We start from the raw sequence: 25,879 nt of genomic DNA, 5'->3' as shown, positions 1-25,879 counted from the left end.
AGACCTCAGCGATCCACCGCTCTCTGCCTTCCCAGCAGCCATTGGGATTGCTGTCATGTGCTATCACACTTAACTTTTTATGTAGGTGGGATCAAACTAAAGTCTCTACACTTGTTGGGCAAGCTCTTGACTGACAGAGCACCCTGAATGAGTCTTTGGCTTAACCCCAAATGCTACAAAAAACAGAAAAGAAAGAAAAAGAAAATCAAAGAGCCCTATCTTTATGTCTCCCGCCTCTCCACTCCCACACATGTAGGCTCTAGTATTTCTTGGCCCAGCTCATGTTTTTCTTTCTCAGATCTGGGGATGTACAAAGCAGGTGGTCTGCAAATGTGCAACATCCCAGGGTCCGTTCAGTCTGATTTACTTCCGGCTCCTTTACTTGCTCTTTGCAGTCCCCCTCTGTTGTCAGCAAGGCTATCTGTGTTTCTAAAGAGACTTTGACTCCCAAAAAGCCTGTCTCCCCCACTTATCTATGGACTATTGTGTCTTCTCTTTGGTCTTTGAGCTCTTGTTTTAAAATGTGTCGAGCCTTTTGAATTCTTTGTTGTTCATGATTAGCATCTGTCTCATGTTAATTTTTTATTTTTTTTTTAATTTTTAAATTTTTTTTTTTAATTTTTCAAGACAAGGTTTATCTAGTTTTGGAGCCTGTCCTGGAACTCACTCTGCAGACCAGGCTGGCTTTGAACTCACAGAAACCCGCTTGCGTCTGCCTCCCGAGTGCTGGGGCTAAAGGCGTGCACCACCACTGCCCGGCTCATGTTAATTATTTTTCTCCTGTTTTGTGTCTCTCATCATTTTTTGTTTCCTTTTTCTCATTTTGTAATGTTTATTCTTTATTTCTTTAAAACATACTGCTTTTTATTATTTCTGTATGTATGTGTGAAATTCTGTGTAAGTAAATGTACCATGTATGTACAGAAGTCCATAGAGGCTAGAAGAGGATCTGTGATCCCCAGGAACTGGGGTTACAAGTTGTGAGCCACCATGTGGGTGCTGAGACCCACCCAGGTCCTTTGCAAGAGCAGTGAGTGCTCTTACCTGCTAAGGAATCTCTCTAGTCCCCCATAACTCCTATAGATGAAAAATAGTTATAGACTCATAGAAAGTTGTAAAAGTATGTCTTAGTTATTGCTGCAAAAGAATACGATGACAATGTAAACACTTTTGCTTTTTTGGTTGTTTGGCTTTTTTTTGTTTTGTTTTGTTTTGTTTTGTTTGTTTGTTTTTGAGACAGTTCTCTGTGTATCCCTGGCTGTCCTGGAACTCACTCTGTACACCAGGCTGGACTAGAACTCAGAGATTCACCTGCCTCTGCCTCAAGAGTGCTGGGATCAAAGGCATGCGTCACCACGCCCGGCCCATGGCAATTCTTATAAAGGAAAACATTTAATTGAGGCTGGCTCAAAGTTTCAGAGGCTTAGTTCATTATCATCATGGCCAGAAGCAGGGCAGCCAGACATGATGCTGGAGAAGGAGCTGAGAGTTCTACCTCCAGATCGTCAGGAAGCAAGAAGTGAAGACTGAAACACACTTCTTTCAACAAGGCCACACCTACTCCATCAAGGCCCGTGGGTGTCCATAAAGATGGTTGCACTCCATCTTGGCACAAGGGCAGAGAGTTCAAAGCTGTCAACAAGTCACAAGACCTAAAGGTGTGGCTACAGAAGGATGTTTCAGCTGTCTTAGTCTAAATAACAACAGACCTGAATCTGAGGTGTGGCTACTCCTGACCTCAAGGCTAAGGAAGGAGAAGTTGAAGCTAAGGTTACTGAACCCTTAGATTAAGTGAGGAAGAAAAGTCTGTTTGTTCCATACACATGATACTGTGTTCCCCTTTTTGGTTATGGTATATAAGAGTGCCAAAAAATAAACTCATGGCATTTCAGTATTGACTGATCTGCCCTCCTGACCTTTATTCTGTCTGTCTTTCTTTAGTATCTATAGCTAGCCTTTCCCTCATCCACACTCCCCCACTCAGGTATGGACTTGGGGCTGCTAGGCTGGCTCTGATTGCAGCCCCACAAAGACCGCTCCCGACAAAGGCCACCCTCCTAATAGTGCCACTGCTTGTAAGTTTATGGAGACCATTTCCTTTCCCACCACCACAGAGTAGTATAGAGAGGTCTTGTATTCGTCACATAGCTTTTCCTAATATAGTAATGTCTTATGTGATATAATCCATATCAAAATCAGGAAACATGTATACATATATATATACATATATACGTATACACATATATGTATACATATACACACATATACATACATATATACATACACACATATATACATATATATGTGTATATATATGTACACAGACCTTAGTCTTATGATTCCTTAATTCTTTGTGTGTAGAATGTGTGTGTGTAGTATGAATAAGGTCTACTATGACCCCTTTAATTGCATGCTAGCTAGGCAGATGCTCCACTAGGGGGCACACCTCCAGCTCTCCAGTCTAAATCTTTGTTCTGGCTATCATCATCATGTTTAATGCTCTTCATTTTCCCTATATTGGTCAGGGATGGGCTGCAAATACACCTGGAAAGAAAGGGTGGCATATCATGTAATACTTGGAATTCCAGTTTTTCACTGAGAATGTTGACGCAAAAGCAAATTGAGGTCATTGTTGTTTGCTGCAGCTACGGCCAATGAAACACGAACCACAAAACTCAACAAACCCACAGAGAGTTTATCGGGAAAGGGAGTAAAGAAAGGGGTAGGTGTTGGCCAACCGGGAACAGAGATGGAAGGGGGAATGGAAGAGAAAAATAGTAAAGGGACACAGAGACTGAGAGAGGGGGGCAGGAGAGAAGAGGGAGACAGGAAAAGTCCAGTTTTCTCAGGGGAACAGCAGGAAAAGGAGGAGAGCCAGAAAGAGGAGAAAGAGAGCAGAAAGCAATGAGCAGGCTATAAGACCGATAAGTGGGCGTGGTCTTTCTTTTAAAGGGGTCCTTTTGACCTGCATGCAGACTCCATGGAGCTGGGGGGGCTGACCAGGGTACTGCCTGAGTGCATTCTGCTAGGTGACAGGGGCAGGCCAGCATAATGCCTGAATCCTTGTAGTCCTAGTTGTCATCAAGGAGTATAGCTCCTTAGGAAAGTGTTGGACAGTAATAGTCTTTTTCTTCTCTGCTCTTAGGACCACAGAGTCATTTACTTTACCAACTCCTGCAGCATTTGATCTTGCTGTTGGTTGAAGGATTTCCTGATTGTACTGATTTATCGTGACTTCTGAGACAAAGCTTTGGGCTCATTCCCTAGTGGTTTTGTTTGTTTGTTTTTGTTTTTCGAGACAGGCTTTCTCTGTGGCTTTGGATGCTGTCCTGGAACTTGCTCTTGTAGACCAGGCTGGACTCGAACTCACAGAGATCCACCTGCCTCTGCCTACCGAGTGCTGGGATTAAAGTTGCGGGCCACCACCACCCAGCATCTTTTAAGTCTCAACATCACTGAGCTGACGTGCTGAATGTCCTTACCTGCAACTGGGAAACTTTTACCTTCTTCAAGATGGTTTAATGACTCTGGTAGTCCCAGTGTCTTCATGAATAGGGTTGGGTTTAAGGTCCCTCATATGGGTTGCTAGGATAATGCCCATGATATTTCAATAAATATTTAGATTCTGATATTGTGCCACTGCCTCCCCTTCTGTCCAGAATTTTTGCTTATGACATCAGGAGATTCTCAGAATAAGGTTTTCTTGGAATCAGGCTTCAAGCAACTGTTGGCAGGGTGTGAGGAGCGGTTATTGCCTTGCCATTGAGGGAAGCTGTTTCTACAATTCATAGGTGAAGATTTGTTGTCTTCCCCGTGAAAGACAAAGGGCCCAGTTGTGCCATTTGCCAATTTAGGAACCATGAAGAAAAGTATGGTGTCTCGTAGCTGGCAGTTCCTGAAGGTGGATGAGGTAAGGCAGGTCCTCAGCTCTGGGAGGGGATTCTTAAATAGAAGATTTAAAGGAGCAGGCATGGAGGAAGGGAGAAGCAGGTATGGGAGAGGCAGAGAGAATGGATGATGGCACCTTGCACCTCTTGGACTCACAGCTTGGCACAAAGAAGGGGATCCCTAGAGAGGCTCAAGACTGAGTTATGATCCTCAATCTGTAGCCTCTTACCCCTGGGTGAGCTGAGGCCATGTTTTTACCTATTTCTGGAATAGAGAGAAGAAGGCAGGGCAGCAAAGGAGAGTAAGGGGGTTCGCTATGGACTGTGGAGCCAGGCTGCTTGGCTTTAGATGCTCACCACCTACCAGTCATGTGACCTGAGGCACATAACTGGGTCTGCTACACTGTTTTTCTCCTCTGTAAAAAGCAATGTCAGCAGCTACATGAATTCACTGCTGAGGACAGCTAAGAAAAGATGATAGTAAATTATACTCAGGAAGCATTACTATTACTAATGAAGTACTTTGAAATTTTTTTATTTTTGAGGTTATGTTGTAATTCTGCCATTTCACCCTTTGCTTTCCTCCCTCTACACCCTCCCACATAGCTCTCCTTGCTCTCTTTCAAATTCATGACCACTTTACTCATTATTGTTACATGCATATATGTTTATGTATATACATAAATATTTCTAAATATAACTTGTTCAATCTGTACAATGTTACATGTATATATATTTTCACAGCTAGCCATTTGGTATTACGTAAACAATTGGCATGCTTCCCTGGATGTCTTAGTTAGGGTTTCTACTGCTGTGAAGAGACATCATGACTACAGCAACTCTAATAAAGGAAAGCATTAAGTTGTGGTAGCAGCTTACAGTTTCAGAGGTCCAGTCCACTATCATCATGGCAAGGAGCATGGCAACGTGCAGGCAGACATGGTGCTTGAGGAATGGCTGAGAGTCCTACATCCTGCAGGCAACAGTAAGTTGACTGTAACTCTGGAAGAGTTTGAACATAGAACTCAAAGCCCACCCCTGCAGTGACACACTTCCTCCAACAAGGCCACACCTCCTAAAAGAACCACTCCGTATGACCTTATGGGGGACAATAACATTCAAACTAGCTCACTGGGGAAGACTATTTCTCCTGTCCTCAACAATCCTTCGTTGCCTGTACTTCTTTGTGTAGGGTTGAAGCTTGTGGGCTCTTCTCTATCCGCTTTATCATGCCTATTGTTGCTGTCCTTGTTCAGTTCATGTTTAGGCAGCTGAATTGGTCAGACTTTATTGGTGTAGCTTCTGATATTACTAAGAGACACAGCAAACTTCCTGATCAACGCATATATGCACATGTACAAAAACCCAAAATATCAAAATGGCAAAACATTGATTGGCAAATTTAATGAGCAATCATTAAACATAGCTTTTCCTTTTTTTCTTTCTTTCTTTCTTTCTTTTCCCATTGGTTTTTGGATTTTTTTGGGTTTTTCTGTGTAGCCCTGGCTGTCCTGGAATTTGCTCTGTAGACCAGGCTGGCCTTGAAGTCTGAGATCTGCCTGCCTCTGCCTCCCGAGTGCTGGGATTAAAGGTGTGCGGTACCACCACCTGGCTTAGACATAGCTTTTCAAGTTTTATATTTGAAATCTTAATAATTAAAAAAAATACAGACTAGCCAGATGTATTGGTGCACACCTAACATTCTAGCACTTTGGAGGCTGAGCAGGAAAATTGCTTTGAGTTTGAAGCTAGCCTAGACTACATAGTGAATTAAATAAATTGTGCAAAAAACTAAATTAAAAATTTCAGTGTATGCCAAGCTGTGGTGGCACATTCCTTTAATCCCAAGACTCGGGGAGGCAGAGGCAGGCAGATTTCTGTGAGTTTGAGGGCAGCCAGGGCCGTTACACAGAGAAACCCTGTCTTGAAAAACCAACATAAATACAAAATTTCAGCTTACAAACTTGTTACGAGTAAATATAAATGGAAAGACAAACTGCACTAATAGAATGTGTAATATCAGCTTTCTGGCCTAGTGGTCCCTTTACCTTTCTCAGCTCCAAAGAAACACATGGATGCTATATTAATTATAAAGCTGTTGGCCATTGGCTTGGGTTTCTTACTGGCTAGCTCTGTCTTAATTATTAACCCATTTCTATTAATCCATGTATGTCCACATGGTCTTGGTTTACTGGGGAATGCTGGACCTGCAACTCCTTTGCCTGCTACATCATGACTGCTCAGCGTCTCCGCAGAGAGCAATTTCCTGTTTGTCCCTGCTTATATCCTGATTCTGTCTAGCTATGTCACTTCCTTTCTGGCCAATCAGCCAATCAGTGTTGAAATTATTTATCAACCAATAAGAGAAACATACATACTGCTGCCAGACGCTGATGTACGAATTAACATACAAGTGACTAGGTTTAATATAGGTTATCTCATTACAATTCCCCTTTTATTTTAAAGAAAAAATTTAGGCTTGATACAAAAATATATACAAAGATAGCAAATATCAAGTATACTCTAGGAGAAGGAAATGTAAAAAAATACACAATTAAGATCTATTGCCAGTGAAGCAACAAAAGCAAATGGCAAGAACTATATATCCAGTTCTAGGGTAAAGACATAACAGAGATAACTCTAGAGTTGTCCTAAGCTGGAAAGTTTAAGTCTTGTATCTAAAATTTCTATCTAGGAAGAGAGAACAATAACTGTGACAGTCTAATCTTCATCCTTATCAAAGACCTGAGAAGGAGAATAACAATACTAGGGTAGGCAGGAAGTATAGGCGAGCAACTTCCAAAAGGTGCAGTGAGTTTGGTGGTGGTGGTACATGCCTTTAATCCCAGCACTCAGGATGCAGAGGCAGGTGGATCTCTGTGAGTTCGAGGCCAGCCTGGTCTACAAGAGCTAGTTCCAGGACAGCTTCCAAAGCCTCAGAGAAACCCTGTCTCAAACAAAACAAAACAAAGGTTCATCGAAGACAGAAACAGCAGGCTAACTGGACAGTCACCCAAAGTCTCACAGCAGTGTAGGAGCAACAATCTTTGGCTAAGGCCTAGATTATCTGACTGACCAACACAGAAGCAGGGAGGTAGAAAGGTTGTCTTACCCTGACTTGGCAAGGTTCAGCAGTCTGTGTTTGTCTCCTGCAAGCACAGTAGGACAGCATGTCCAAAGTCAGCAGTAGAGGTGAGGGCAGTTCTTTGCCCAAGAGGCCATAGCTGAGAAGATGGACCCTAGAAGGAGAGACATCAGTCCCAACATATTCTCAGGAATAGCTTGGTGCTATCAGGAGCAATTGTGTCTCATGTCAACGGAGTACTAATATTAAAACTTTTAGCAGGGTGTTGGTGGCACATGCCTTTATTCCCAGCACTCAGGAGGCAGAGGCAGGCGGATCTCTGTGAGTTCGAGGCTAAAGAGGTAGTTCCCAGAGAGGCTCCAAAGCAACACAGAGAAACCCTGTCTCAGAAACAAAACAAAACAAAAAACATTTAAATGCCATATTCTGCAGGTTTATAAAGTGTTTGAAGATCAAATTATATGTCTGTCTAATCTCATAAGTATAAGAAATGTGGGTGAAAATAATCTGTAATTCTCGGTAACATAGTTGTAAAATGGCTGAAGCTTCCCAAACTGATTTAGCAAGGACAGAGACTTCAAAAAAAAGTAACTATAACATATACATTTTTCTCATTAACAGAGATAGAGCTGAAATGTCTTGACTAGAGGTAGAATTGTAAAGCGCAATATGGTAAAATATCCTAAACTTAAACTGTATCAATATACAAAGTGTATATACATCAAGATAGTTTTAAATTTGTGTGTAAAACATCGTAAACATAAAGAAGACCTAAACAGTCAACATACAAGAATCTAACAATTTAAGTTATCAAGGATCTAGCAATTTAAGTTATCCATAGCTAACAGTTGTTAAAGTTAGTTCATTAGAAAATATGTCAATCAGGTTGGAGAGATGGTTCAAAGATTAAGAGCACTGTCTCCTCTTCCAGAGGTCCTGAGTTCAATTCCCAGCAACCATGTGGTGACTCACAAACCATCTATAATGAGATCCGGTGCCCTTTTCTGGAGTGCAGACATATATACAGGCAGAACACTATATACATAATAAATTAATTTTAAAAAAAAGAAAATATGTCAATATACCTATATCCCATCTTAACCCTTACCCTCTACAGCCTTAAACTTATCTAAAAAATACCTGAGTTTGAACATCACTTTCCATACCCAACACTAGCAGATTAGCTGGGGGGAATCAGGTCTGTGGATGCTAGCTGAGCCCTGTGGTGGAGGCCAGAACACACTAGCAGGGGGATGGAGCAGCCGGCACTAGAGCTTAAGTGCCAGGGAGCAATAGCTGCACCGCCGACAAACCTAGTCCCCAGAACCCGTGAACCTCCACATGGGTCGGACACCAGATACTGATGCACAGATTAAGATACAAGGGGCTAGGTTTAATATAGGTTATTTATTTAATATATTTAATATAGGTTATTTAATATAGGTTATTTATTCGGGGAGAAGTCACTTAAATAAACTGATGACCCGCAAGTTCCCACTCCAATGCTCCACACCCAGGCTGTACTCCATGACCCGACCAGAACCAAGAGAGAGAGCTCTGGGGTCCTGGACCCCAGACCCAACTTAACTCTGTGTCACATCCACACCTGTAACCTGTAGTGTGGTCAACGCTACAGGTGCGGGAGGGTGGATATCTCACTACAATACACAAAAGAATATTCCCCATCAAGAATGCCATGAATTGTGATACTTTGTTTATACTATAACAAATAATGCTTTCCTAAAGATCAGAGTGCATAGCCAAGCCATTAGTTAGCCACAGATGCCAGGCAGTGGTGGTGAATGCACACCTTTAATCCCAGCAGAGGCAGAGCCAGAGCCAGAGGCAGAGGCAGAAGATCTCTGTGAGTTCAAGGCCAGCCTGGTCTACAGAGTGAGCTCCAGGCTAGGCAAACTACATAGTGAGACATTGTCTCAAAAAAATATAGGGCTAGAGAGTTGCTCAGTAATTAAAAGCACTAGGGCTCTTCTAGAGTTCCTGAGTCCAATTCCCAGAACCCACATGGTAGCTCAAACTGTCTATAACTGCAGTCCGATGGGACCTGATGCCTGCTTCTGGTATACAGCATACATGTTGTCAGAACACCCCTGTACATAAAATAAATAAGCAAAATGAATCTTTTGGTTTTTGAACAGGGCTTCTCTGTTTAGCTTTGACTGTCCTCGAACTCAGTTTATAGACTAGACTGGCCTCATACTCAGAGATCCAGCCTACCTCTGCCTTCCAAGTGCTAAGATTAAAGGTGTGCACTACTACTCGGCTACAAAATAAATCTTAAAATAAATAAATAATTAAGAGCATTAAAAACTATTGTGTGCAATGTGTATGCATGTGTGTGACAGGGGTGGGGTGGGGGCAGAAGGGTGCATGTCATAGGGTGGGTGTGGCGGTCAGAGGACAACTTGGTGGAGCTTCACCTCCTTGCTCCTTTATGTGGGTTCACAGAATTGGACTCAGGTCATCAGGCTTGCTGGCAAAACACCTTTTGTTGTAATTTAAAAAGAGCAGAGTTAGAAAGATGCCATGTAACAGAATTTAAGCAAAGGGTTTTTATTAGGGGAAAGGGATAGTAAAAAGGAAAAAAGGGGAGGGGGGAGATTGGCCTCGAGTGACAGGAGCCGTGGGAGGGAGAGTGGGGGGGGGGGAGGAACAGACAGGGAGGGAGAGAGAGAGAAACGGGAGGTGAGAAGCTGGGCCTTTTTGAAAGGGAACATAGAGAATGTGCACAGGTGGTGCTCTTAGTGGCTGCTGCTGAGGGTGTATCCTGTTAGATCTCCAAGAGCAGGCCAGTACAAATGCCTAAATACTAACATCTTGACCCGCTGATCCAACTCTTGCCTACAAATTGCATTATTTTTATGGGAGTTAAAAATAAAGGCATTATTCTGTATAACCACAGCACCATTATAATACTGAAAAACAATGTCAAATTGTACTCGGTGAGTGCAGTATTTGCCTAGCATGCATGAGACCTTGGGGTTAGGTTCTCAGAGCCCCTTAAACGGGGGGTGGTGGCACATACTTGTAACCTAAGCACTCAGGAGATAGGATAGGAGGGTTGGAAGTTCAAGGCTGTCCTTAGCCACAAATGGAGTTTAAAGCCAGTCTAGGCTACATGGTACCCTGATTAGAAAAAAAAAAGGCTAACTTACTAAAATCACGCACAATATAGTCTTACTTAGTTTCTTTATTTGCTTCTTAAAATGTCTGTTTATAGTTGTCGTTATTGTTTATTTTTATTTTTGAGATAGGCTGGCCTGGAATTCACTGTGCAGTAGATCTTGAACCCCTGATCATCCTGTGTCTTCCTTCCAAGAGTTCAGATTGCAGGCAGATATTATCATGTCCAGTTTTACATGACACTGGGTGGTAGGGATTAAACCCAGGACGTGGTATATGCCACGAAATCCCAAATAAGCCATATCTTCAGCCATGTCTTATTGCTTTAAGGAACGCGTGAGTGTATGGTGGGGGTTGAGTGGAAGGTGGAAAGACTTAGTGGTTGAGAGCACTGGCGATTCTTCCAGAAGATTCCGAGCATCTATAGGATAGATCACAATCATCTGTAATTTTAATTCTAGTCACAGGGGAATCTTATACCGTCTCCTGACCTCTGCACACACATGGTACACACATGGTACACTGACACACATTCAGGGCAGAAAACTCATACACATAAAACAAATAAATATATAAATTAAAAATTTAAATATATGTGTGGGCTGGGTGTGGTATCGACATTTAGGAGGGAGAGGCAGGTGGATTTCTGCTCGTTTTAGACCAGCCTGATCTACATGGCAAGTTCCTGGACAGTTGGGGCTACACAGTGAGAACATTCTTTTAAAAAATGTGTATCAGATAGCATATGCAAGATCCTAAATATAATCAACCAATAAACAGGAAAAGAAACAAGTAACAAATGAATAAAATAAGAATCGGTGTCTGCAGGCCTGCATCCTTTTTGCAAGTTTCCAGAGAACCAATCCAGAGGTCTTGGATAACCCTGCTTCTAGGGCCACACACATTTCTTTGCTTGGGACATTTTCCTCCATGTTCAGAACTAGCAGTGTTGGATCTTTTTGACTGTTTTCCCTTCAAATCCATCTGACTCCATAGTGTTTGTATAGCTTCTCACCCCTGCACCAGTACACATGTGTGTGTGTGTGTGTGTGTGTGTGTGTGTGTACATGCAATGCTTGTATTCTTTATTTTCTCCACAAAAATAAAAAACCATTAGTGCACTGTGAATGTTTAACAATTGGCTCCTGGTAGGGAGGAGGCCCTGAGTGTTGACCCCCAACCTGGGTCAGTTTAAAGCTAACAACAAAATTTCAGCTGGTTTTCAAACTTCCTGAGAGATTGTAGTGGTTGCTGAGCAGTTGAGCTCATGCCTACCATGCTCTAGGCCCTAGGCTTAATTCCCAGCACCCCAGCCCCAAAGCAAAACTTCTGATTGTGTAATATTGTTGCAGCTCATCACTGTCCCTCACCCCATTCTGTTCTGCTCTGTTTAGAGCTGCCCAGCCCGAGGACAGATGGCTTTTGATGACCTGGTTCACTCTGTTTCCACAGGGGCTGTACCAGCTCACCATGGACATAATCATGATGATTCGAGTATGTAAGATGTTCCGCCAAGGCCTCAGGGGCTTCCGGGAGTATCAAATCATTGAGCCTATTCACAGGAAGCATCCTATCTTCTCCTTCTGGGATGTAAGTCACTCTGCTAAGTTGGGCTGCTGGGATTTAATGGGTATAGCACATTTCCCAGTTCTCATTCAAAGACATCTGTGGGAGAAGATTAGGGAAAATAGATGTGTAAAATCTAACCACCACCTCTGTTCATCCCAGCCTGGCATTGGAGAGCTTTACTAATTTTCTGTTCTCTGCCTCCTTTCTTTCAGAAAAGGAAGCAAAGCCGGATCACGTTTGATACCATGGACTTTGCTGCAGAGGAGGTGTGTGGGTGCAGACTTCTCCGTGTGTGAGGTCGGGGTATGAAGGTGTATGTGGGGGTTGGGAAGGTATGGAGGTGTGTGTGTGGGTGGGTATGGAGGTGTGGGGGGGGGGATGGGTATGGAGGTGTGTGGGTGGGGTGGGTCTGGAGGTGTGGGTGGGTGGGGTGGGTCTGAAGGTTTGTGTGTGGGAGGTGGGTCTGGAGGTGTGTGTGGAGTGGGTTTGGAGGTGTGTGTGGGGTAGGTAGGGAGGTGTGTGGGTGTCGGGGTGGGTCTGGAGGTGTGTGGGGGTAGGTAGGGAGGTGTGTGGGTGTCGGGGTGGGTCTGGAGGTGTGTGGGGTTGGGTGGGTATGGAGGTGTGTGTGGGGTTGGTAGGGAGGTGTGTGGGGGTTGGGGTGGGTATGGAGGTGTGTGGGGTTGGGTGGGTCTGGAGGTGTGTGTGGGGTAGGTAGGGAGGTGTGTGGGGTAGGTATGGAGGTGTGTGTGGGGTAGGTAGGGAGGTGTGTGGGGGGTAGGTAGGGAGGTGTGTGGGGTAGGTAGGGAGGTGTGTGGGGGGTAGGTAGGGAGGTGTGTGGGGGTCAGGGTGGGTTTGGAGGTGTGTGGGGTCAGGGTGGGTATGGAGGTGTGTGGGGTTGGGTGGGTATGGAGGTGTGTGTGGGGTGGGTATGGAGGTGTGTGTGGGGTAGGTAGGGAGGTGTGTGGGGGGTAGGTAGGGAGGTGTGTGGGGTCAGGGTGGGTTTGGAGGTGTGTGGGGGTAGGTAGGGAGGTGTGTGGGGGTTGGGGTGGGTCTGGAGGTGTGTGGGGGGTGGATCTGGAGGTGTGTGGGGGTGGGTAGGGAGGTGTGCAGGGGGTCGGGTGGCTATGGAGGTGTGCAGGCATGGACTTTTCCCTGGGGTTTGGGGTGGGTCTGCTCTGTGTCTGTTTCAGGCTGGAGAAAGCACTCACCAAGCTGGTTTTAGTTCAGGCTCCGCCAGCCTTAGTGACACTTTGAAGTAGCCATTCCATTTCTGGTCACAAGGATCCTGTCCCCTGGCCCTAGCTTACCATTGTTTAACTGAGGAGGGCCAGTCAGGAGCAGTTTTGGGAAATTACTGGAGAGCAAAGTAGAGGATGTGATGCTCCCAGCCAGAGGAGAACAAAGAGGGTGGGCCTTTGGGCTCAAGCATCATTATTACCTTCCTCTTCCTCCTCCTCTTCCTCTTCCTCCTCCTTCTCTTCCTCTTCTTCTTCTGAGACAAGGTTTCCAGCTATCCTGGAACTCACTTTGTAGAATAGGCTGGCCCCAAACTCAGAGATCTGCTTGCCTCTGCCTCCTGAGTGCTGGGATTGAAGGCGGGGCCACCACACTCAGCACCTTCTACTCTTCTAACCACCAAATCCTGGATAATAAATAAAAACTCAATATCCAGTTAAAAGTGTAAAGGGACCAGTCACTTTCTCATGGGTCCAGACTGGACTTGGCCCAAGTCTGTAGTAGGCTCTTCTCTGAGGACAGAGGGACAACAGAACTTCATAACTAGTACTAGTGTGTCCTGTACCCAGCCCGTGCTCCACCCCACCCCTTTGGAGGTGTGGGTCCTGTTACTTGGCTCTCCTGGACGCAGTCTGATTTCTCATGCCCACTCATTGGTGCAGCATTGTAAGGAAGTCTTCTGTAAACACAGAATTCTAGAATTGAGGGACACTCTGTTCATAGGCGTCAAGAAAGGGAAGAGGTTTCAGAAAGGATGCCCACAGCGACTGGTGTGGCCTATAGTGACAGTCCAATGGGTCAGATCTCACTGGTCCCTACTCAGAAGAACTTGCTGCAGAGATGAGCAGCTGTCCTCCAGTTGCAATGTGCTTGTGTTGGGGGACTATGAGACTCTGGAGCAAGGATGGCCCATACCCTGCCTTGGCTGGGGGCGGAGCTTTTATTTTCTGAGTTTCTGCACCAAATGAGAACGCTTCTTGGGCTGGTTGAAGATGCAGTGAGATGGCTGTGTAGATGCTCCCTTTGTTGGTTGGCACACAACCCTTAGTCTACAACTGTGTGTAGAACAGGCAAGCATACAAGCAAGTATATGGAGAGTTGCCAGCTAGAATCCTCTGGCCATGTCTTCCCAGGGTCACTTCCCTCCACGGGCCATTTATATCACACAGAAGAAGCCATCCTGGAGAACAGAACAGGAGATCAAAGCCCTCTGCAATGTTCTTCAGGTTCTAGATTGCTACCGAAACTACGCAGAGACCCTACAGCTGCTCCTGGCCAAAGTCATGCGCTTTGAAAGGTGAGTGGCACATAGCTCCTGGCTCCTAGGCTAGGGTGGGACTAGGCAGGAGGACCCCAGATGGAAAAGACATGCAGGCCACCTGAGTGCTCACTGGTGAGGGCAGCAGCATAGCCCTAGTCACTTTCTGAGAGCCCCCTGATTACAGTCATGGAATCTGAAATGATCTGACAGGCAGCTGAACTAATCTAGTCCAACTCACATACTTTCCAGATGCACAAAGGAGGGCACTCATCCCAGTTACTGTATCTTAGTCCATTTTCTGTGACTAATAATACTACAGTTGAGCTAGTTATAAAGGATAGAGACTTGGCTTATGGTCTAGGTCAAGGACAAGGTGATGACCTCCTTGCTGGCAGGGCCCCAAGAATCATATAGTGTAGCACGAATAATAAAAACCCAGAGACAGATGTTGGGGTTCATGCTGAAGATAAGAAAAGAAAAGCAGTCAAACCATTAGCGTGTTCTTACCTCTACCAAGGCTCAGACCAAAGGCGCCATCCACCGAACCTCAGACTGCTCCCAACGGCACTGCTGCTCAGACTCACTGAGCCTACAGTTAGTTCCTGTCTCCTCCTGCCTTACAGTCCTCTCTCTGCCCAGCCTTATCACTCCTGTCTCCACTGCCTAGTGCTGGGATTAAAGGAGGGTGAGCTCTGTTCCTCTTTTAGACTGATTAGTTCTCATATAACCCAGGGTGGCCTTGAACTCACAGAGATTCATTTGCCTCTCTCTCCTGAGTGCTGGTATTAAAGGTATGTAGCACCACTGTCTGACCTCTGCGGCTGTGTCCAGCTTTGCACTCTGATCCTCAGATCAGCTTTATTAGATCCTAACAAAATATTACAATATAGTGAAAGTCAGGGAGCCTTTGGTCTTTCTTCTTAAGAAGCTACCAGTATTTGATGGTGAGGGTTCACCCTGCTGCTCTAGTTCAATCTTTTTCCCTTGGTGCTAGAGATTGAACACAAAGTCTTATGCTTGTCCCACTAAGCTATGTCATTGGCCTAGTTTTGTCCAATCCTAATGACCTTCTAAGGGCTGGGATTACATTTCCACTCTTAATACTTTACAGTGGACCTCAAACTCCAACTAGAGTTTGCAAGGGACAAACTATATTCAAATCAAGCACACACACACACACACACACACACACACGGTAAATAAATGAATAAATATTGAAAACATAAGGTGAAGAATGACCAAGGCAGGTGGTAGCACACACCTTTAATCCCAGTACTCAGCTGGTGGCAGAGTCAGGCAGATCTCTGTGAGTTCAAGGACAGCCAGGGCTACACAGAGAAACCTTATCTCGAAAAACAAAAAACAAAAATCCAAACCAAACAAAAAGAATGACCAAGAGAGATAGCTCTGACCCCCACTGCATTTGCATGTGTGTCCACACCCATGCCCACATGTGCACAAGCAAACAAGTGTATACACACAGACAAGGAAACACACTGCATTTTATGTAATGTTCAAGTTGTTGATTATTTTAAAAAATGCATTTATCACATCTTTAATTAGAACTTTTGACCTCCTGCTGGGTCCTATGGGTTCACTGCTTGAATAAAGGTGTACTTTCTTATATTGTATAGTCCAGATGTGGGTCTGGGTAGGTAAAGCTTTAATTTTCCTTTTTTGTTTGTTTGGTTTTTGTTTTGTTTTTGTTGTTGTTGTTTTGGTTTTTTTTGAGACAGGGTTTCTGTGTGTAACAAAGAATAGGTGGATTTGATAAAGGGCATGTAGACCAGGACATTCAGACAGAGAACTATTTGCTTTGTTCAAGTCCAGGGGAGAAGAGCAGTTCATTCTGTGAAGATTCTATATCAGAGGAACAAGAATGAGAGTTACCAGGCGGGGGGGGGGGAGAGAGAGGAGAGAGGAAGGAAGGAAAAAGGAAAGAAGGAAAAGGAGGGAAACCAATGTGAAAGGAAGAGAGAAAGGAAAGAAAAGGGAAAGAAGGAAGATAAAGAAAAGGCAAGCTGGCAGAGTGCTGTCAAGAGGGGGAAAGGAAATTATGGAGCAAGCAGATAGTGCCACACCTGTCCCAGTGTAACTCCAAACAAGCCTCTTAACCTTTTGAGCCTTGGAATTTTCATTAGTGAAATAATGATAATACTGATTGCATTAAGAATAACAATCTGGGGGGAGATTGCATGAAGTGATGATCCATAGAGTCCCCTGCCAATTGTTAGTCATTCTTAGCATTTTAGACTGATATCTTCAGCTATAAAGAAAATACAGCCCCAGGGAAGGCCCGAGGCTTATCTGGAAGTCAGTCTCTGCTAGATTTAGCAAGTCAGTGCTGTATCTACTTGTTAATCTTCTAGTGCTGGGGATTGAACTTGAGGCCTCATACTCAGTTGCTCTTCCTCTGAAGAGCACCCCCAGCCCTTTTCATGTTTTTTTGTTTTGAGACAAGGTCTTATTAAATTGTCCTGGCTGACCTTCAACTCACCTGTAGCTGGAGTTTCTGCTAGGTCCCATAGCCACTTTAGCCCCAAATAAACACACACAGAGTCTTGTATTAATTAGAAAACTGTTTGGCCGACAGTTTAGGATTCTTATTGACTAGCTCTCTCTTAATTATTAACTCGTAACTACTAATCTGTGTATTTCTACACTCACTCTGTAGCCCAGACAAGCCCTGAACTGGAGATCTTCTTGCCTCAGCCTCTTGATAGTTGGGGTGACAGGCCCATGTCCCCAACCCAGCCTTCCTCTGTCACAGTGCAAAGATGGTTGCCAGTCATAGCTCCTAATGTCCACCTTCAGTCTGACTCCAGTGGGAAGAGCATCTCTTGGGACAGCCTTGGAATTTTTCCTTCTTCCTTTCTCCCTCCCTTAATTCCTTCCATTGGGTTGGCTTTGCCTAGAATCACCAGTGGGGCCTGGGTTTAAGAACTGCTAACAAATCTTATTTGCACTAGGCTTCGGTGTCTGAGCCCCAAATAGGGTGGAGAGCTAGCTACCAGAAAGATGATGCTCCCTCTAATTTGGGAAGGGCATGCACAGAACCTGTGTGGAGGTCAGGAGACGATTTGAGGGAATGAGTTCTCTTCCCACCGTATGGGACATGGGTAACAAGCTTGGGTTATCGGACTTGGCACCCAGTGCCTCCATTCTCAAACCATCCCACCAGCCCCTTCATCCGCCTTCCTAGACATGTCACCTGTAGTTCACAGGCAAGAGAAACTGAGTTCAAAGAAATGACCTGCTTGGTATCACACAGCCAGGTGCAGAGCCAGGATTCAGGGGGGTCCTGGAGTGACTCTAATGCCATTGCTTATCACTGTTGGGTTTCTCCGCGTGTCTGCTGTGTTGGGTACCTATAGTCTTTTATTTCTTGTTGCCAGTGGAGCACTCACAGACGCTAAGCTTAACCAACAGTGAGACAAACCCAAGTAACTGCTGCTTCCTGGAAGCCTCAGCATAACAGAGGCAGGAGACTGGCTAGGTGTGAGTGAAGGGCCCAGTGTGACAGAAAGAGGCTGGGCCTTTCCAAAGTCCCTTCTGTCCCAAGGCTGTGCCTTCATGTCTCAGAGCACACAGCACTGAGTCTGGAGCAGTTCTTAATTAGAAGTCAAACCTTTCCCAGGTTTGGTCGCCGGCGTGTGATCGTCAAGAAGGGGCAGAGAGGCAATAGCTTTTATTTCATCTATCTGGGCACGGTTGCTGTGACTGAGGATGAAGATGGGAGCAGTGCCTTCCTGGACCCTCATCCAACACTACTGCACAAGGGTGGCTGCTTTGGGGTGAGCCGGGGGTGGGGTTGGGCTATGACAGGACTCCTGCTCTAGCCTCTTAGCCAGGCCCTGCCTGCCTCATCTTCAGTGCAGGTCACTGGCCCACATGTCCACCAGGGCCCTGACCTGTCAAATGCCGATGAGTTGACTATGCACTGTCCAAAGCTGTCCTCTTCACCTGATACCGAAGGAGTATATTCCATTTTGCCCCATCGACACAGGGATGCCATAGACTCCTAGAGTGGCTTTTCCAGTTCCCTGTCTCCTCTGGCCAGTTTAGACCTATTGCAGTGGTGGTGTGTGTGTGTGTGTGTGTGTGTGTGTGTGTGTGTGTGTGTGTGTGTGTGTGTGAAGGGCCAAGGTGGGAAGCTGGGTGCAGGACTGGGTGTGGCCTCACATTTGCCCTTGTCCCTGTTCCCACTAGGAGATGGGCCTTCTGAGTACTGCAGTGAGGAGGGCCACAGTGGTCTGCATGGAGGAAACAGAGTTCCTGGTTGTGGACCGGGAGGATTTCCTCGCAAATAAGCTGGATGATGAAGTCCAGAAGGAAACTCGCTACCGGTACAATTTCTTTAGGTAACTCCACCTCATTTGCTGTCTTTCCTCTCCCCGAGCTTGGCTCTGCCCTTGGTTGGGGACATAGTGGTGGTGTTGGAGGTGTTCTAAAATACCCACTCCTACCCAACTTGTCCGTCTAGCCAAGCTCCAAGTATGCCTTCAGTTCAGACATCCCTCCTCGTGCAAAAGTAAAACACTGAGTAGCTAACAGATTGAACACATGCTGGGCCAGGCAGGGTGCTAGTACTTTGTACTTGATTCCTGTCTAGTCTCGTATTCAATCCGGGCTGGTTGTTTCTTCTATTTTCCTTAGTGTGTAGATGAGAGCATCAGGGTTCAAGATGATGACACGCCATGTCTGATTTAAAAGTAACAGGGTCAAGCTGAGTGGTAGTGGCACATGCCTTTGATTATACCACTCCGTGGATTCGAGGCCAGCCTGGTGTACAGAGCGAGTTCCAGGACAACGAGAGCTGTTTCACAGAGAAACCCTGTCTTGAGAAACCAAAATAAATAAATAAAATTTAAAAATAAAGATAAAAGTATCAGGGTCTCAACATCCTATTCGCTGGCATACCCATCTGTCATCAACCCCAGGTAGATGGGTTACCCCACCTACTATTCCGTTGAACCCTGTGTTCCTTAAAAACCCTGTCCATACTGTGCCTCTCCCTTGGGTAGAAATTCTTTTATAGTTTGTGACAGGATTGCGGAACAGGGACCAGATCTGACCATCACTGTAATCTTCCTGTTGTCGTGGCACTAAGCATACATACTGTTCATCAAATAAATACTGAGTAAATGAAGCTGTGCTAGACAGAGGGGTCTGGCCCGGTGGCTGGGCCCGGGCAGTAGGCATCACTGAGGGGATGGGGGGAAGGCAGGAGGGTCTGGGAGGAGTACGGACAGTGGGGAATGGGTCTGACACCCAACCTCAGCTCTTAGGCTTACTAAAAGGAAAATTTCGTGGACTAATTAAATCTAGTAGCGCTTATTTGAACAGAGCAAAGCAAAGCAAAATAAAATAAAAACAATATGAGACTCGTAGAGCTCTCAGAACCAAAACAAATTCTGAGCATTCCAACTGGCAGCATGACCAGATGCAATATGAGCTATGAAGGAGAAGTGGATTACTACAGCCTCGTGGGTAGTTAGCATTCAGTTGTTTGTGGGTTAGCGGCTCCCTGTACAGGAGCTTTACCTACCAGCCACAGCTCATTGCCATGGTTGCATCAGTTTGTTCTGTGCCCAGGACATGGGCCCAGCCCAAATCCACAACCTCAGGTTTGGAGGTAACTCAGAGTAGGGCTTCAAATCTTGGGTTTTAGTCTCTTGCATCAAAAAATGGGGATGATGAGATCTCTCTCCCCAGACTTTAAAGATCAGATGAGGTAATGGGGGGAGGGCCCAATGCATGGCACACAGTAGGTGCTCTTCTGGGCATGCTCCTCCTCTTCCTCCTTTCTAGATACTTCTAAGGTCAAGGGCATGGACCCTGCTCCCATGTGATGCTCAGAAATGAACTCAGCATGTTTGATACCTGAGCAACTTGAGTTAACCAGCTCAGGCAACCTGAGTCTGTCGAGTTTTGAGCCCATCACATGTTAGAATTGAGGGAAATCCATCATTGTTAGTAGCCCTGTAGAGCCACCAAACAGAGAGAAGCAGCTTGTGATTCACGGTGCATGAGATCAGGGAAGAGATAGCTGCTTTGAAAGTGAGCCTTTAAACAACTCCAAAAGACTCCAGACATCTCGCCTCTCCCCAGGCTCTGAGCTCAGTGTTTGAAGCTAACTGGCCAGAGGCAGCTAGGGGTTTATATAAGCCCCAGGACCTAAAGTTAGGGCAGGACCTCTTGGTTGGAAAGGGAGCAGCCATTGTGCTGAAGGAAGGAACCAGCTGAGCAGATGGTCCTTGCTATGGGGAGAGTTTGTAAGCAGGAGCTAAAGGATGTAGCAGAAATGGAAATAGAAAAAAGATTCCTGGTTGGAGGAGCAGAATGGGAGGATCCAGATGCCGGGCAACTCTAGGGACACTCAGTTGAAGAGGAAGCCCTTGACAAAATGCAGGAGGATGACCACAGACTAGGGCAAGACAATTGCATGTGATGTGGTGAGATCTTCATGCACACCAGAAGGAATCTGATCTCATCACAGATGGTTGTAAGCCATTCTGTGGTTGCTGGGAATTGAACTCAGGACCTCTGAAAGACCAGTCAAGTGCTCTTAACCACTGAGCCATCTCTCCAGGCCCCTGGGTGCTAAATTCTAATAGGCTTCCCTCTCCCCGAAGGAATCTAGATCTGTTCCAGTCGTGGCCTGATGAGAAACTCTGGCAGCTGGTGTCTTTGGGGAGAATAGAGAAGTTCTCATATGGACAGCTGGTGTCAAAAGACTTTGTAGATTCATCATTTATCACATTTATCTGCAAGGTGAGAGTCTAAGTGGGGAGCAAAGCTGGGAAGAACGGGTCCGACTTGAAGCCCTCTGGCCAGGCAGACATAGTTTGAGCCAGTTCTGCCATATCTGCGGCCCATGTCATTTTCTGACCTTCCATGCTCTAGCTTAAGGTCTCCTGCAAAGCATGGTGCGCTTGCCTCAGAGAGTTGCCATGCGCTTGGGGGTGTACAGTGTGCCCCTATTGTTGGGGTAGGGATGGGAATGCATTTCAAATATTAGAAACTGTGTGTAGGACCTAACTGTGGACTACAAGTTTCTTTATATACATTCCTATATTCCGATTTATAAGTTAGGCACAGTAAAAGATTAATTTAACATAAAATAGGACTGCTAATACCAAAACACTATACCCTCACCCTTTTTGTGATGATGTCAGATGGAATATAAAGACAATAATTTATAGCCTTTGTCATATTTGTATCAAAAAAATCACAATTTTTGTGTTTTAGGCCACTGCTAAGTAAAATCAAGTTGCTTGACCATAGCACTGTGGTACTACACCAGTTGAGCTGATAGCAGAGAGCTATCAAGTCCCCTACAGATAGGTAGCACATAGAGCATGGATACACTGGTCATGGTTTGTTACCTAGTCAGGACAGAGTAGGCTGGCACTCAGAAGGGTGCACAACTTCAAACTTAACAATTTGTATATTTCTGAAGCTTTCCCCTTGATATTCTTAGTTTGGTAGATCATGGGAGACTGTAACCCCAGCTAAGGTCATGTTAGTTTCACATGTTGTGTCTCCTTTTGGTCTCACAGTGGCTTCCCAAAGGTTGGTAGGGACCTCATTCTCATTTAACAGAAAAGTACACTGGGGCACAGACTATGAAATGTTTGTTCAAGGTCACAGAGTTGGGGCACACTCTTTTAATCCCAGCATTCAAGCAGCAGAGGCAGGCGGATCTCTGAGAGTTGGAGGCTAGCCTGGTCTACAAAGTGAGTTCCAGGACAGAGAAGCCTTGTTTCAAAATGTAAATAAATAAATGAACCAACTGTTTTCAGACACTAAGAGGGGGAGGACAAACCAGTCAATTCCTGAGTGGATGACTTGGGAAGATCTCTTCATGATGACTTCTGTGCCTAAATCTAAAATGACCAGTGCCTTCAGTAACCTGGGGCCATGGTGTTCTAAGAAAGCATTAAATACAAAACCGATCATAGGACCAGTGAGATGGCTTGGTGAGTATAGGAGCTTGCTACTAAGCCTGATGACCTGAGTTCAGCCCTTGGAGTTCACATGGTGGAAGGAGAGAACCAACTCCTCAAAATTGTCCTCTGACCTCCACGTGCGTGCTATGGCATGTGCCCCTCTATTATTTGGGTCATAAGAGAACTTATACCATGGACGAGCAGGTGTGAAAGCTGAAAGAAGTTTCAGTTTATTGAATGTCATTCGTGTGGGGGTGAGAGTGGCCAAACAATAGATGACCTGTGAGATTTTGATTAAACTCACTGGGGAGTTTGTCAATCCTGGCTGGTCTGTGAGGATGGATTGGCGAGGCGTTCAGACAGCTCCATCAACAGTGGCTGAGGATTGGTGGGCTGTATGGAATTTCTATAGCGTGTATCTATACAGTGGTCTTGACCCGCCCCCCCCACACACACACACTATTTTTGTTGTGCCGAAGACTGAACCCAGAGCTCTTCACAGAGCAGGCAAGGGACTTATCACTGAGATACACCCCCCACCCCTTTTTAAAGATTAGTTTATATTAATTGTACATTTTCATACATCAGGGTCTCCCTATGTAGCCCAAGGTAACCTTGAATCCTTTATCCTCCTGTTTCTACCCCTCCAGTGCTGGGAGTACATGGACCCCACACTTGGCCAGAGAGTAACATTTATGTATGTGAACATGTAAATGGGTGTTTTCCCTGTTGTTAAGCTTAACAGCACCACTAGGGGGAGTGCTGTTCTTCAGGAGCCTGGCTCAGTGGGGACCAACACAGAGCAAAAAGGGATTCATCTCAGATTGTTAAGTAGGAAGCAGATTTGTGGGAGGGTGGAGGGGTGTGGAAACCTGCAGAAGCAGTCTTGAGCTGCAGATACTTGACACACAGGCGGAAGAGGAAGCCAGTCCCACAGCCAGTACAGGAGTAATCAAGTGGACAACTGGTACCTTCCAGACTCAGCCTCATGAAGTGCATCAGTAGGACCCAGAGAGCCCCAGGAACTTTGCTGTAGGGAGCTGGAGTTGAAGTGACTGGCTTCCAGTCTCTACACATTCAGAAGGGACTGGAGTCGATTTTCTGTCCTCTGCCCCAGGCTCTGGAGCACTGAGATTACAGGATCACGCATGGGCATCGCCATGGCCAGCTGGGATGTCTTTTGCTCTGTTTTCATCTCCATTTTTTTTTTATCTGCAAAATGGGACCACTAAATTCATAAAGTCTTGCAATAGGAATTAGCTTAATAATCAAAAATCATTCTTAGAAAAGAAGGTGGACTAGAGAGATGAGGTACTTAAGCAGTTAAGAACACGTATTGCTCTTGCAAAGAACCTGTAAAGGGTTCCCAGTGCCCACATAGGGTGGCTCACAGCCACCTGTAACTCCAGCTTCAGGGGAGCTGGTACTCTCTTCTAGCCTCAGTTAGCAACTGTATTCATACACGCGTGCGCACACACACACACACACACACACACACACACACACAGAGAGATGGAGACCTCTGCACATGTGTGTGAAATTAAAAATAGAAAGAAATCTTTTTAAAATAATAACTTTTTAAACACATGCTTCCATGGTTTGTGTTCATCCACCAATCCAGGGCTTCTAAAGGTGGCACAGCCCAGCCAACACCCACTAGGGGCTCATGAGAAATGCAAATTCTGCCAGGCACAGTGGCAGCTTTTTAATCCCATCACTGGGAGTGAGGCCAGGAATTCAGAGTCATCCTTAGCTATCTGGGGAGTTTGAGGTCTGAGTGGGCTATGAGACATTGCTTCAAAACAAAACAATGAAACAGTGTTATCCAGGTGCAGTGGTGTGTGCCTGTGTTCTCGCGATACAAGCACTTGAGATACTGAGGCAGGAGTATTGCTTCAAACTTGATACCAGCCTGAGCTATATAGAGTTTCACAACTGCCACCTTGGGTTGGACAGTCTATGGATCTTGACAAGTATTCAGTGAACTTAGTGCAATATATAGTAACTGTATTATCCTAAGACCACCTTATCCCACACCCCACACTGCAGCCAGAAATCTTAGGTCTGTTTTTATTGTCTCAACAGTTTTATTTTTTCTATAATGCTTAGGTTGGGATCATAGAGTATGTTGCCTTTCGGATTGACTTAGAAGTTTGCATTTAAGAATTTATCTTTTGAATGGATTTGTTTTTAGTATTGAATAATATTATCAAGATGTACCATAAATATATATATATATATGTATATATATATATATACATATATATATATATATATGAAAATTCTCAAGCTCCCCCCCACTCCCCTAGCTATTAAATCCAGAAGTCCAGGAAGGAGGGCTGGTAGTTGACAAAGTTCCAAGAATTCTGAAGTACACTATAGTACTTTTTAAAACGGAAGCTCCTGTCTCTCCCTAAAACTTGGTTCATCGAGAAATCTGCACAGGAGTAAGTGCCACAGGTGACCACAGGTGACCTTCCAGGGGAAGTAATACAGAGGCACAGTGTGGCTGCAGCAAAGCACCCCGGGCTGGCAGTAATGTTCGGTTTGGTCTTTACTGGTGTTTTACTAAAATCTCGCCTTTAATGTGAAGGCTTATGTAACAATTCTCATCTGTGGCGTTGAGAATTCAGGACAGGCAACCGCACACCAGATCCTGTGTGTCCTCCGGCTGGAACTGAGACTCCCTTGCTCTTCTGAAGGGACTGCTCTGTTTTCTCACTTCTATTGGCTATGTAGCTGGCTCACTGCCTGTTCAGACTTCCTCAGCATCCTGTGCTTCCTGCAGCTAAGCGGATGAAGCCAGCCACCAGTGGCTGATTTCTTGTAAGGGAGGTTAGGGAATAAGACTCCCACTGGTATTTCAAACACAATTAATGCCCATAATAAATCCATTCTGGACCACTTGGAAACATGGCTGGACCTCTCTCTGCGAGTATCAGATGCAGTAAAAGCCTTATGAGAGACTTTTCCGAGAGAATCATCGCTTCTCTTACATCGGCAGTTCTTGGATGAGAAGTATTTGTTGAATGAATGTTGAATAAAGCCCTGAGGACAGTGCCTGACATACAGCAAGGACTAATTAGATGTATGTCCCCTTACCTATAGTCGCTTGTCTTTAAGATCAACCTGTCTGTGTCTCTTTGAGCAAAAAGATTTCTATAAAGGTAGGAGATAAAGGGAATGTAGCAGTTTTTTGTTTTGTTTTGTTCTTTTCTGGTGCTAGGATTCAAGCCCGGGATCCCCCGTAGGCTAGGATTGCCTTGTTGTTTCTTGAATCAGGTTCTCTTGAAATCTTCCTGCCTTAGCCTTTGTTGTGCCACCACTCTTGGCAGGAGAAGGGAATGCTGGGAATTGAAAACTGGCATTTAAAGTTTGCACTCTGACCATCACAACAAACCCCCTTTCTCAGGAAACCGATCCAAGCAAATAAGGAGACTGGCAGCCCAGGGAGCTACCTCAGTAGCTGCCCACATCCTCCTCCTCTGCCTCTTCCCCCCTCTATTTATCCTCGATGCCTGCCAGCCCCGCCTATCCTTGCTCCTGCCTCGCTATTGGCTGTTCAGCTCTTTGTTAGGCAAAGTGACACAGCTTCATGGTGTTAAACAAATACAGTGTAAGCAACAGCCACACACCTGAAAATATATTGTCACACTGGATCCCTGGAAGTGCAGTTTTATAGATAGATGGTTTTTAGCAGCCATGTTGGGAATCAACTGAGATCTTCTTGGAAAGCAGTGTTCTTAAC

The 25,879-nt window shown here is 45.2% G+C and overlaps 1 protein-coding gene across 1 annotated transcript in view; it reads left to right on the top strand.

Annotated features, from left to right (window-relative positions):
- Positions 1–3,859: 3,859 nt before the first annotated feature.
- Cnbd2 (cyclic nucleotide binding domain containing 2) overlaps positions 3,860–25,879 on the top strand; it is a 42,673-nt gene continuing 20,653 nt past the window's right edge. The window contains exons 1-7 of the mRNA XM_051188163.1: positions 3,860–3,910; positions 11,566–11,703; positions 11,895–11,948; positions 14,052–14,215; positions 17,817–17,973; positions 18,389–18,540; positions 20,815–20,953. Of these exons, the coding sequence (XP_051044120.1) occupies positions 3,860–3,910; positions 11,566–11,703; positions 11,895–11,948; positions 14,052–14,215; positions 17,817–17,973; positions 18,389–18,540; positions 20,815–20,953 (855 nt within the window). The remainder of the gene's footprint in view (positions 3,911–11,565; positions 11,704–11,894; positions 11,949–14,051; positions 14,216–17,816; positions 17,974–18,388; positions 18,541–20,814; positions 20,954–25,879) is intronic.

This window comes from Phodopus roborovskii, unplaced genomic scaffold (genome assembly GCF_943737965.1).
Source record: "Phodopus roborovskii unplaced genomic scaffold, PHOROB, whole genome shotgun sequence".
NCBI lineage: Eukaryota > Metazoa > Chordata > Mammalia > Rodentia > Cricetidae > Phodopus > Phodopus roborovskii.
The sequence above is the reverse complement of the archived record's forward strand: the minus strand, read 5'-3'. Positions and strand labels throughout refer to the sequence as shown.